This window comes from Perca fluviatilis, chromosome 2 (genome assembly GCF_010015445.1).
Source record: "Perca fluviatilis chromosome 2, GENO_Pfluv_1.0, whole genome shotgun sequence".
Classification (NCBI taxonomy): domain Eukaryota; kingdom Metazoa; phylum Chordata; class Actinopteri; order Perciformes; family Percidae; genus Perca; species Perca fluviatilis.
This window is the reverse complement of record NC_053113.1, coordinates 16,496,427-16,509,296: the sequence shown is the minus strand read 5'-3', so window position 1 is coordinate 16,509,296 and position 12,870 is coordinate 16,496,427. Positions and strand designations below refer to the sequence as shown.

General features: G+C 40.1%; 1 protein-coding gene across 19 annotated transcripts in view; it reads left to right on the top strand.

The window, feature by feature from the left end:
- Window positions 1–12,870, top strand: part of phldb1b (pleckstrin homology-like domain, family B, member 1b) — a 118,972-nt gene that overhangs the window by 50,772 nt on the left and 55,330 nt on the right. For all 19 annotated transcript variants that reach the window (XM_039791847.1, XM_039791880.1, XM_039791889.1 and 16 more), the window contains exon 5: window positions 11,052–11,177. In XM_039791847.1, the coding sequence (XP_039647781.1) occupies window positions 11,052–11,177 (126 nt within the window). The remainder of the gene's footprint in view (window positions 1–11,051; window positions 11,178–12,870) is intronic.

Below are 12,870 nucleotides of genomic sequence, written 5' to 3'. Positions count from 1 at the left end.
ATAGTTTTTTAATAGATGCTCTCTGAAAATCCTTTTTTTCTAATTTTGTAATATAGACCTAGACTGAAGAAGCATTTTTTTCTTTAAACTACATGTAGTTTAAAAAAACAGTGCTTATTTAGTGAATTAATTTAAAGACATAAATCTTGCATGCAGACGACTCAGTAGTCACTAGTCCTATTTAGCTGCCAAAAGCAGCTTTTTTAATTAACCTGCTGAGTGGAGGCTTTTCAGTTTAAATGCTCCAAACTGAATTAACTTGATGGATTTCAGTAATCCTTTAATGAGGAGAGCCAATCAAGAGGTTTGACATTTTTCTACACTGGTGTCAATACCATACCCGCATTTTAGTACCTATTCTACAGATATACTTTCTAAAATTACCTGACTTTGGTAAGTAAGTAAGAGCACATTCCATGGTTTTCCCAACCATTATAATGCTTGGGTGCAGCACCCAAGGCATATTGGGCACCGCCTAGGCCGAATGAATGTGAAATCATCAAAACTAAGCATTAAAACTAACTAAATGACTTTCCTCAGATATAAAGATTGTAGTTACCAGTGGGAAGGCACAAATATGGTGGTTATCATTAATATATGTCTGCTTTTTAATCTCTGAAAATGTGATGCGTTTCTTGGAGTTCATGTTTAGTACTGAAACCATTTGTCAATTAATTGATTGGTTAATTGACAGCTACAACCCACAACCGATTGATAATAATTTCTTTGTTTGAGTAATTTATCATGCAAAAATGCCAAACATTTGCTGGTTCCAGCTTCTTAAATGTATAACGGTTATTTTCATTAGTATACATCTTATACATATAATATATCGTTTTTTAAAGTGCACCTGTAAGGATAACATGTTAAAGGACTTTTGTTTTTGATTGTGCTGACTAACAAGTAATATATATATATATATATATATATATATATATATATATATAGCTTTTCACCTTGACTCAATCTGTATCAATCCTTGTTTGCATTACAGTATGTGCTCTATAATCCACTTAGGTGTTCCTACACTGTTATTAGAGAATGGGGTTATAGTGTCCTTGTGGGAAGGTAGTGATCATCTTTGTGTGTCCTCACTCCTGAAGATGTGCCATATGGAAAGCTCTATGCAGATAGAAGTTTGATAACATGACATAATGAACGATAGCCCACAAATCCTTCAATGTAGCACCTTTAATGCAGGCTTCGTTGTTTCTTGGTTGAAGTGGAGCCACTCTGGAGCACAGTGTGGGGCTGAAAGATGCTGTTCTTGCGGTAATACTCGGAGTGCACTCACTGTGATTAGACGAATCGTTCCTGGGGTGTTGAGGGAGAAATTGTTCTCTCTCTCACTTCGGTCAGGGAATCAATCTAACTGATTACCTGGGGGGGGGAGAGGGGGGGGGATTTCGCAGCGCACACACACACATACATACACACACTCACACAAACACACAAAAACACACAGTCTGTAATGCCAATCCCTCTAAACAATACTTCCTGTCCTTTCCTATATGACTTAGTTATACTTATGAAAATGACAATGTGTCATATTTTCCTGTTGGACAGTGTTGGAAGCACAGCCATTGATTAAACAGTTCTCAGTTTCTACCGCAGCTGGTTTTGCTGAGCTCAGCCTTGGAGCAAACCTGAACCGCTGGTTCTTGGAAGAATCCTGACATGCTTATCCCAGGTCAGAGGGTTCTTATCACGGAGTGAAGGGAAGAGAAGAAGAAGATATACGTCATGCTTTAAATAACTAAAGCCAACCAGGTTAGGCCAGATGTGGAGCTGATGTTTTAATACTGCACATGAAAGCAAGCAGTAACAGCACCGATCCAAATCACGGTTAATTTTACACATCAATTTCAGTTTACGGCCTGTTGTATAAAGAGCTGCATCATGGGAAATGTAGGATCCTGTTTTTGGAGATTGACCCATTGTAACGCCTAGAGGTCAGAAGTTTTCCACCTCTGCTGCTTCCATATATACTTTTTACTTTTTCTATTTTTCTTTCTCTTTTGACTCCCCAAACTTAATTAAATTGCATTACTAAATTGCTGGAGTACCTCTTTTAAGTTATGTATATAATGGGATGGGTAAACCAGATCTATGGGAGAGAAATATAGTTTAAATTCCTTGGACGAGCAGGATCTCTCAAAAATCTCTCATGGTTCTGTTGGTTTCAATTTATATGTATGCCTCTTAGTGCACCATGTGGTAACCATCAGATAGAAAACAGATTTTCAGTAAAAGTAATTGGACTTGGATGTGAAATGAATTTTATAGATTCTTTTACATTTCTTGAGAAGTAGTTTTACAAATAATACCATGAAAAAGTAGCTAATGAAGTGACATTTCATTGGGACTTTAAAAAAGCCTGATTGATGTCTGGAACAAAGCAGTCAATATGTGTGCTGTTGTGTAAGATCTGTTTCATGAGACCGTCAACAGAGGCACACCACCATGAATTTACTGTAGCAATAAGACATGATATAAATGTGTTGAGTTTAATAGACACCCTGTGAATCTGTTGTCTTGGTGTGATAGTTTTTCTTACTTTGAGCAGGTGTTCTGTTAAATATATTGGCCAGACACTAACCTATGAAACACAGTAAAATACTATAGGGATGTTTTTGAGCTGAGAAAAAAGCACTTGGCCTGTCATTAAAAAAGCTTTAAAAGATACTTTAAAGCTGCACTGTTCAGTATTTTTGTATAAACTGTGGATCAAATGACTGTGCGGTGTGAATAGTGACAAACCCACCGAGAATTATCGCCTGACTTTGCAGTTCTACAGAGCGTTTTAGCTTCTTTCAGCTCATTGATTTGGTTGCAAATTTACGTTTTGGTTCAGCCTCACGGCTCTCATTTACCTCGTTTCTAGCTGCAGCCAGCAGCTGTTTTCAGTGAAAAAGCTCTGATAAACCCTCTGTTGCTAACTGCTGAGCAACAAAGAGCAGACAGACAAAGTCAATGACTGGTAAATATAGTGGAGGTACAGAGACAGATATTTTTTTTCTCAGTTGATGGAGACCAAAGCAGAGAGAGAAAAGGGGAATATTGGACGTGATTGGTGATACTATTTTAATGTTGTGTTCCTTTGCCCCCAAATGACTGGAAATCAATTAATGCTGCTTTAACTAAAGGTGCAGAAAAACCAAGATCCATATCTTAATTTTTCCTCATGCTGATGGGAAGGAGAAGAAGCCTGTACTTTCAGTAAATCAATCTGTGTACCCGCGGAGTCCAGAATTGCCAGTTTCAGCATTAAAAGGGTGAATAGAAACGGCTTCAACATGCAGATCTGAATCTGCAGAAACCCGCTCAGTGGTATTCTATCTAAATCAAACCCAGAGCGTACGTTTCATCATTTGTCCTTAATTTACCCCAAAGTAGCTTGTTTGCATTCCCTCACTGAAACCAAGGTTTATAGCTAGCTGCAAGTTTTGAAACTTAATTTCCAAATGCCAAAGGGACCACCCTCCCTGCCATGGGGGAAAGTTGATCACCAGAGAGCTCAACCTCCAACCCCCGGGGTCCCTTTCCCTGTCACCTTAGCCGATTAGCTCCTATGATGACTGATCACCGTAAAGTACGTGACATTTAGAGACGAGGCCTTACAAGTTAAAGCCAGAGTTCGCCCAGGCCACCTAGGGAGATGCTTGATAGGGTATAGGGAAAGAATGGATGTTGGTGTTTTGTTTGTTACAGTATTGTACGTCATCACCACAAGTCACTGCTAACTAAGTGATGTCTGGACAGCTAAGGGTATATTAGCTGACAAATATTGAGTTGTGTTATGCATTTGTTAGGAAGATTAAGTCATACATGTGTTGAGCATTCAGGCATGCCAGAAAAATAGACTCATCCCAAACATCTTTCACTTAGAGCCCTTCCAGTCTAAATAAAGCACTTAGTGCTTTGAGGTGTGGTTAATTTCTCTGCGTGGTTAGGGTTTGGCATCTCTCTGGTCTCATTAAACGCCCCCGCCCAACAGTCTGTTTAATATGAGAATGGCACGTCTGCAACAGATCTGTTCAGTGCTGGAGAAATCTTGGAACTCCCCCATTGTTTGGGTGGAGACTGGTCTTTGAGACCAGAAACAGACGTTTCCATAAACAGTTGAAATGAGCTATTGAACATTTTATTTGGTGATCTTACATTTTGTTGCAGCTGGAAATGTCCCAGCAGACCTCCCTTTATACGGTCATATTCAGTTTATTGACTTCACACCAAGTGTGTCCATTAAATTACATTGCATTCCTGTAATTGCAAAATGAATCGCTGCAGTTTCTCTGTGTCAACACTGTGTGGGGGCTCTATAAGGAGTAACTACATGACTTATGATCCTGACTCCCCCCACTGAGCAAGATACATGGCCTGTTTAGAGCATCTCCATATCCTGAACCCTTCCAAGGACCTGGATAAATACTCCGTGTCTCACAGGACCATAAATCTACCCTTATTTTGTCGAGATCTATTGTCTGACACTCCCTAAAGTGTGTCTCCTCGCTGCGGGAGGATCCATCATGATAAGGAGCTGCGTGGTGTTGTAATGGCTGAATTGATGAGTACTAATTGGCATCAAGAGACTGCCAGTAATGGACTTTAACGACAGCGTTTCACTTAGGAAAAATGTCATGTGTTGAGCTGCAGCCCATGAATTGATGCTAATGACTTCGGCTTTGCATTGTGATTAAACCATAATTTTTTTTTTTATATATATATTGAAAACCTCTTTTAAAGGTCAGTTTAGTTTCCATGTATTTACTGCCTGTTTTTCTTGAAAATGTCATGATGTGTGAGTAATTGCTAAGTGTCAGTAAAGGGGCAAATATTCAACAATGTTGAGATACAGTTTAGGACCGGCGATTATAAAGAAAAGAAAATTAGGAGCAGTATAAATTGATTCGCACAAGGTCATGCAAACGTAGTCGGAAAAAAGAAGATTTCAGTCCTGATTGATTTGTTGAACGCTTTTAATGTAACGATAAAAACAATACATTGGCAATTGCTGCAATAATTGTGACCATAGTAGTGTCACAAATGGGGTTTTCATTTCATTACAAAAACATACAGAACCTTAAACAATCATACTATGATTTGTTTAGCTGATCATTCTCTGAATCCACCTATTTATCCTCATCTTTACCCACTTCGCCCATAATTAGTGTATAATGCATCTTGACTGCCTTTTGTCCAATAAACATACTGCTTTAGACAGAGGTAGGTTCTGAGGCTGCAGACACTGATGAAGGGACACATATTCAGTTTTTTTTCACCCTCATAAAATTAATAGAGCATAAAAAATATCCTTGTGGTCCAGTGGGAGCTGATGCTTTTGAACATTGTCCATTCAGTCTGCTGAACGTCCCAGAGAATTGTAAGATGCTGAGGTCATTGTCTGTGACTGGACACTTAGTTTTATTTCACTCAAGCATAATTTGACTGTCTTGTTTCCTATGATGTCAATACAAGGCAGTATATGAACTATTGGTGCAATCATACAATTATGATCGTTCTGTGTTTTACAAATTGTCCCAAGCTATTGCACACATACTGTTGAGACAAAATGTGTTTTCCTAAATAAGTTTTTCAGGCATTTTTATGTCTGTATTTGATAGTTGAGAGGTGACAGGAAATGAAGAGAGAGTGAGGCAGGATATGACATGTATCAAAGGTTCCCAGCTGGAAGAACCAGAGACACTACAGTTCATGATTGGCACCTTAACCAGGTCCCCCAAATAAATTATTAAGATTTTAGTTTTACAAACGTGTTATGTAATGCATTCCAGTACATTGCACAACGTTGTAATTACTTTTTATGTGAGTTCGATGAAATGTCCAGGTATTTCTATTTATTGGTATTTTTTTTTTTTAAACACCTGAAACTGTACTAAAATACTTTTTGCATGTAAAAAAAGATGGGTGAACTTTTTTGAGTGGCCATTATTTTCTGTACAGTGCCACAATAACATTAACCCAATAATGGTACACACTTGCCACTGAGTGAGCTAGTGTTTATACAGTATGTGTGTGCTCTCTGTATGCTGACTAATCATGTTCTGATCCCTGGTGGCCTCTCTCCTGTCAGTGACCACCCACACACACACACACACACACACACACACACACACACACACACACACACACACACACACACACACACACACACACACACACACACACACACACACACACACACGCACGACGCGAGGCCCATAGGCTGCTGACGTGTAGGGGCAGGCTCCCTCGGGGCCAGCAGAGGACTCAGTCAGTGAGTGAGTGTCAGCTGCCATGCCAGCAGCAGTTTGTGCTGAGAGAACAGTGTAGAGGAGGGGAAATGTCTCCGCTCATCCATCAGCTTGCAGCAGCCTCCGCACCACTGTGGCCTGCATGTCCACACATACAAACGGTAACACCACACTGAACAACGCTGTCGCTGCTGGGTGGGATATACTTACAGATGGTGTATGGAGTCCAGTCTCTATGAAGCCCATGAATGCACCTCCCTGGAGCATCGGTCACCACAAATAAGTTCCCAGCCTGTGGGAAACACTGCTACATTACATTTAGTTCATTTTTTTTTTTCATTCAGTTTCATTTATAGTGTCAAATCATAACAGAAGTTATCTCAGGCCACACTCTATAATTTACATTGCATTTGGTACCAGAACCAGTCTTTGGAAGTTGGTTAAATTTCAACTTGAACTGGGCTTTAGCAATTGATGTGTGCTTGGAATTCCTGAGTGTGAAGATGTAAGCATATATTGTGTACAGTATGCTGTGGAATTATTTACTTAGCTAATGTGAATTTAAAAGGAAGTGCTATGATACTGCAGAAGATTGTGATGTATTATTCCAATTTTAATAGAAAACTATGAATTTTGTATTAGAAAACAAGACTGAGTCATGCCAACAGCTCTTTGAGGCTGTACTTTAATGGTGCTTTGCGCTAAATGCTTACCGTGGCATAGCCAGCGTATTAGTCTGGAAACTGTAAGTTTCCGTCCATATCTGATAGAACATAACCTATATATCTGTAGACTGATGTGAAATACTATCTTTTTTTAAGTTAAGAGCTTTCAATTGACAGCCAGTGGAATATTAATCAATAATACAATACATGTACAATGAAACAACATCAGTATATGATCTTAATTTGATTAATTTGACTAATAACAGGCGCATATTGGCAAAATATATCATTAGGCTAACGCACAGTTCTTACAGGTGCAGTTATTAACCTTAGTTTGTCAGTCTGTGCTTAGTCATTGTTTTCCCAAACCCTCTTACAGACACGTTCATTGTTTGACACACCTGCGGAGTAATGCTGACGCATCGTGCCACAGAGCCGTCGCCAAACCCCTCCAGATCTCAGAGTGAGAGAGGGGTTTGCCACAATGATGTGTCAGATACACACAACTTCAAGCTGCATTCTTTTAACCAGCTTTTTCTTCCAACTTGGAAGTGGTTGAATTGAGCTCCACAAGGGAGATCATGTTAGCGCAAGTCAGATGTGGGAGTGTGTGCTGTAGGGAGAGGAGCGCTGCTGCCAGGATCCAGAGGAAACAGGAGCTAGGTGAGGGAGTCGGATGACTGCTGAAGCGGAGAGCATGAAGACACGGTGGCTGGGCTGACGTGGCTCTGCAGACCGCGCTCTGCAGCATTAACATCCTGATGACCGCTTTCAAATAGCCTATTCAGCATCTTTTTTGTTTTTCCCTATCATGACCAGACTCATGGTTCACTCATTTTCCCGCTGACGAGACTTCCAAACATCGACAGAAAGAATTTCAACTGTGGAAAATACCAACCAAAATTATGTTGGGGACGGTGTCTGAACCACTGAAGGGAACGCTGATGGAAATTTTTAGAACTGGCCTCACATACAGATACTGATGGTGAAAAAGAAATACTAATCCAAATAAGCAAAGTGCAGCATTTGGAAGGCTCATGTAGGCATGTGACATTTATTGTACCAATGGAAAGTATCAATTTAACTGGTATTTAGCACCACCACTGTACTAGTCAGCAACTCTTCGCAAGTGGATGAAGTCCTAACTTGTGTGCTAGGGTATAGATAATGGATGCACTTTAAAAATGTTTGGTCTAAGGCCTGCGTGTAACACCACACAAATTTTCCATCGTGTCGCTCAGTTGTGTCCTTGGCCACAGCTCGCCATGCTGTAATCAGGTGGTTTCTTCCCAAGCGGTCAGTGTGTGTCTGTTCAAAATAAAAGGGCATCTGGCTTTGTTGTACATCACCGCAGCCTCTTGTGTAACGGAGAAGTTTCCATCTTTACCTTATGCCTTGTCCACTGACGACAGACAGGGATCTTATCTCTGCCCGGGCCGGAAGACCTTTACCTCGTTATCGCAGCAGGACAATGGTGCTATATTGAGAAAGCGATAAACATGAGATTGCTTATCTGTTATCGAGCTTGTGGCACATGAAGGGGATGAATTAGTTATGCGCATTATGCGTTTTGACATTTGAAACCAGGATGGTAAGTGGATGCGATTGATACTACCATAGAGACGGAGTGTGTTTGTTGGGTTGTGTCGTGTACAGGCCTGATCAGTGTGAGGATCAACACTGACTAAAGGCTAGAGTAATATTCTGTGCCTGCTGCTTCTCACAACAGACACCTTAAACCAAAAACAACATTAGCAGTTTCTTTTTATTCTCGACACTCAGTGTACACCGGTGGACAACACCACACAACCATCATGTGAACAGTGTTTTACTTTGAATTAGAGCCTGACCGATAAATCGGCGGGCCGATCTTATTGGCCGATTTTAGGCATTTTCAAACTATCGGTATCAGCATTTATAATGGCCGATAAATTAATATTTAAAAAATAAAATAAAAACGGACGAAACACCCTTCAACCATGATAGGAGTGTTGGCGTTGCATAGTTTGTCCACCAGAGGATGCTCTACACTGTCCCTGTTGACAACACTTATTGTGTTTTTGTTCAAAGGATTTTAAGTTTGTCTTTTTATACATTTAATTTATCAGAACTTTAATATATTTTGATGTTCCTCTGTTCTGTTGTGACAATAAAACAAACAAGTTTATTTTTAAACTGCATTATCATATTATTTTAGTGAGGACTCATAAATAACTACAAATAACTAATGTTAGGGAAATCTGTTGATGTTTTGTTACGCGTTTCTGGATTTTTTTTTTTTAAATATATATCGGAATATCGGATTTTTAAATCACCAAATATTTGTATCGATATCGGCCTTAAAAATCCTTTATCGGTCGGGCTCTACTTTGAATAATAGTGAATCATGGCGAGAATTCTCCACCAACTCCTGAGGGAAATATGTGGCTCTTTACCTGCTAAATGCTTCACTATGTTAACCAGCTAGTTGCTGCCTTTTTCTATCAGTTTATCTGAGCTTTTTCATGGCCTGCTGCAGCTGTAATCAAAGTTGATTAGAGCGGTGAGGGCAAATTTTCGCCTCACGTTACTCGCATGTTAGTGCTACTGCTAACTTGGTTTGTAGTAAAGTACAACCGATAGCTGGAATCAAGTAACATACGTATTTTCAGCACTTATTTTTTCAGGTCATTTTGTCAAGGCTCTCTTCTTTTTGGTTCTGTCTCTGTGCAGTACCTGAGTCATAGAGCTTGGGGTGCCCACAGACAATGACAGTAAGATTATCCTACATTTTCAGTGACGTCAGGTGAATCTCAATGCTGATCGGCTTTCGCTACACAGCATCATGTACATTTTTGAAGTTGATACTTTGCAACTTGGCCGGACACTTATTTGTGTCTTAGCATTGCCTTTGTATGTAATCCCGTCTGCAAATTCGCTTTGCGTTTGGTCTGAACACACCCTAACAACAACAAATGCAAGTGTATGTGATCAACCTGATAGTGTTGAGATGATAGCAGCGAGATCACAATCCACCTGAAAACCCTAAAATGAGTCATAGACTGTATCGACTGGAACATTTGCCAACAAACATCTGTCAAACTGAATATCCTTTAACTAGAAGATTTGGTCTGTCATCACTTTGTTTACTGTGGGCTTAAATAGATTCAGAAACCGCATTTTTAGAAGCATCTTATCTCCTTAATTGGAAGTATTTCCTGAAGGAGCAGGATGTCTGGGCGAGGCCAGACATCCTCAGATAGTTCAACTGGATAAACTGATGGGATTTTTAGCGAGAGAAGAAGACAAACTTATTAGATGTTGGGGGTATTTTACTAATTTAAAAAGCCATTTACACTTCTGATGCAGCTTCCTGCTACCCAGAAAGGAAAACCTATCTTTAGATTTTGAAATGCAAATACAAATGTGTGTTTTAGTGCAACTAAAGAATATCTCATTTTGATGCAAAAAAAACTTCTATGATACTTAAAGATCTTGACTCCACTCGGTTTTCTATGTTGCCTGCAGTTTTTCTCATCTCAGTTAATCAACTCAAAGTTATGTAGTGACCAGGGACTCTGTGCTCTCACGCTTAGTTTTTTCGTGTGATTGTGCTGATGACGGTGAACACATTATCGTCTGAGTCAGCACATCCTCTTTGTGTTGTTGATTCCTGTTTGAGCACTTTGCACTGCTTTCACCCCTGATGCTGTCAGAATGACTCTGATGCCTGTTCTTCACCTTACTTACCTCTCTGCCCTATTATCACAGTCCTCTGTGTCTCTGTCCTCGGTTTTTGAATGATTGATCCTTGGTCAACTTAAAGGAATAGCTTGACATCTTAGACATTTTGATTATTTAGCTTTAGCCCGTAGTGTCCATCTTTTCATCTATCAGCAAGAAAACACTATTTCCCAAAATGTCCAACTGTTAATGATATACGCTCATCATTATCCCTGGAGCGATAGTGGGCCAAATTTTAAAATAGAGTTTCAAGATAAAATTACTCATACACTTTAAAACGAATCCCACAAAACTTGGTTAATTCCTTTACGCTGTCCTTAAAGGAAAAAGTAACTTACAAAAAAGTAAGTTCTGTCGGTTATGTGAAATCAAATTAACACAAAGCATGTACATATGTGCTGTTTTCCAGGCTGTATGCTGTGTTTTGGCCAGTCAGCCTTCTTCCGCTTCAACCACCCTGAAGAAGCCTACAGGATGAAGAGCATGGTGCCCCAGGGAGGAAGTGTCTCCAGCAGGGACTACAGACTATGCCCAGGTACTGTATGACCATGCATGCTCATATTACACCCATTAGGTATTTGTACTGTATTTTCAGCCTGTTTTCACTCAGTCGTGCTGCTTTTAAAATCATGTACGGGTTTTCTTCTCCCACAAACATGGGCCCAGTGTGAAGAAAAACACACTGACCTTTTGTCACATGAATAATATAGCCTAAAAAGGCATTTTCCCTCCTGGAGTTCCAGTTTCAGCTTGGTCTGTGTGAATGAATGGGCCGGATTGTTTCAGCGCGCAACAGACGTGTGGTGAGGCGTAGCAGCAGGGCAGTGTATTTTACAGGTGGATGTTTGCACAGCAGTAAACCCCCGGCATTTTTCCTTTTTCATAGCCTGGCAAAGGGGGGAGGAAGTGTAGAAGCCTTCTGGGACTATTAGGAGTAGATTCATTTGGTGGGCCAATACCGGGCCAATACAGGGCTCTAATATTAGTATTTTAACATGCAATGCAATTAGATTGTCTTTGTTTTTATTTTGATTATTCATTGTCTTTTCAGACATGAGTGCCTGCTTTAAAGACAATGCGTTTCCACTACTTTTGCTGTAAGAGCTGTAAACCTACCTGAATGTATGTCTGATTTGGTTTCAATGACTTTTCCACTCTGACAAAAGAAATATTATTTGTGAAATAGAAACTTGTCATCATTTTTTAGGCCCCAAAATGTTCATATTTTAGCATAACTGCATTCAATTAAAGCATGAATTGCCTAGCATGCCTGTTTGCAGCTCTCTTTCAACAGCGTTGTTGACAGCATCAGCCTTTAAAATTCAGTACCCGTTAAAAACCCTGCAGCCCGAATGGTGCCCAGCTGGGACCTGGTTCTGGAGTTCACACCATGCATGTTTTATGAGCATCTCATTCCTCTGCGTCTCCAGGCAAAGTTTTCAGCTGCTTGCATGTGTGTGTATGTTCTGAGCGCTCTTCCTGACAGCCGCACGACTGTAAGTGTACCTTTTCTTGGCTAGCTCTACTACCAGGGATCTGTCATAGCATCTTGTTATTTCCACTGTTGACACTGTCTGCCACCAGGGGATAAGTATAGAACACAGGCATGCAGGGTGCTGTGGACCTCCTGATGCAGTAATGAAAGCCTTCCGTTGTTTAGAAACATGTCATTTCCCTCAATTATGCATTCCTGAGTTTCATTCAGATGAAACCTGTTTATACCACTCCCATGATAATCTGTGTATATCTGTCATATCTACTTGGAAACACTGGGAAATTAGACTTATCTTCTCTGTGTATGAACTCTAGACCAGAGGCCAGAGCTATTATGGAGGGCAAACCTAGCTAAACCCAATTGACCTACTTTTCTTTTTCATAAGGATACATTTTCCAGCTTTTCTGTACAAACTAAAACAATAATATCAATTTATGTTACACGTCAATCGAGGCTGAACCCTGCTAATATGCACTATTATGGTCAGTTGGTGCTTTAAGGTAGTAAAGCCTTACTCATTGCCCCCTTAAAATACCCGGGAGTACAAAAGCGTGTCACTGCGGTAGTAATATGGATGTATGAAGCGAACTGGATACCATATTACGTGAACATGTTCCAGTGAAAGTTGCTCACTGAGCAAAAAAGTGAAAAAAAATGGAAAAGAGGTTTTCAGCTTCCCCGGATTTGGCGTGTGGAGCATTCCCACAAGAGTCCTTCTCTGGCAGAGCCAACT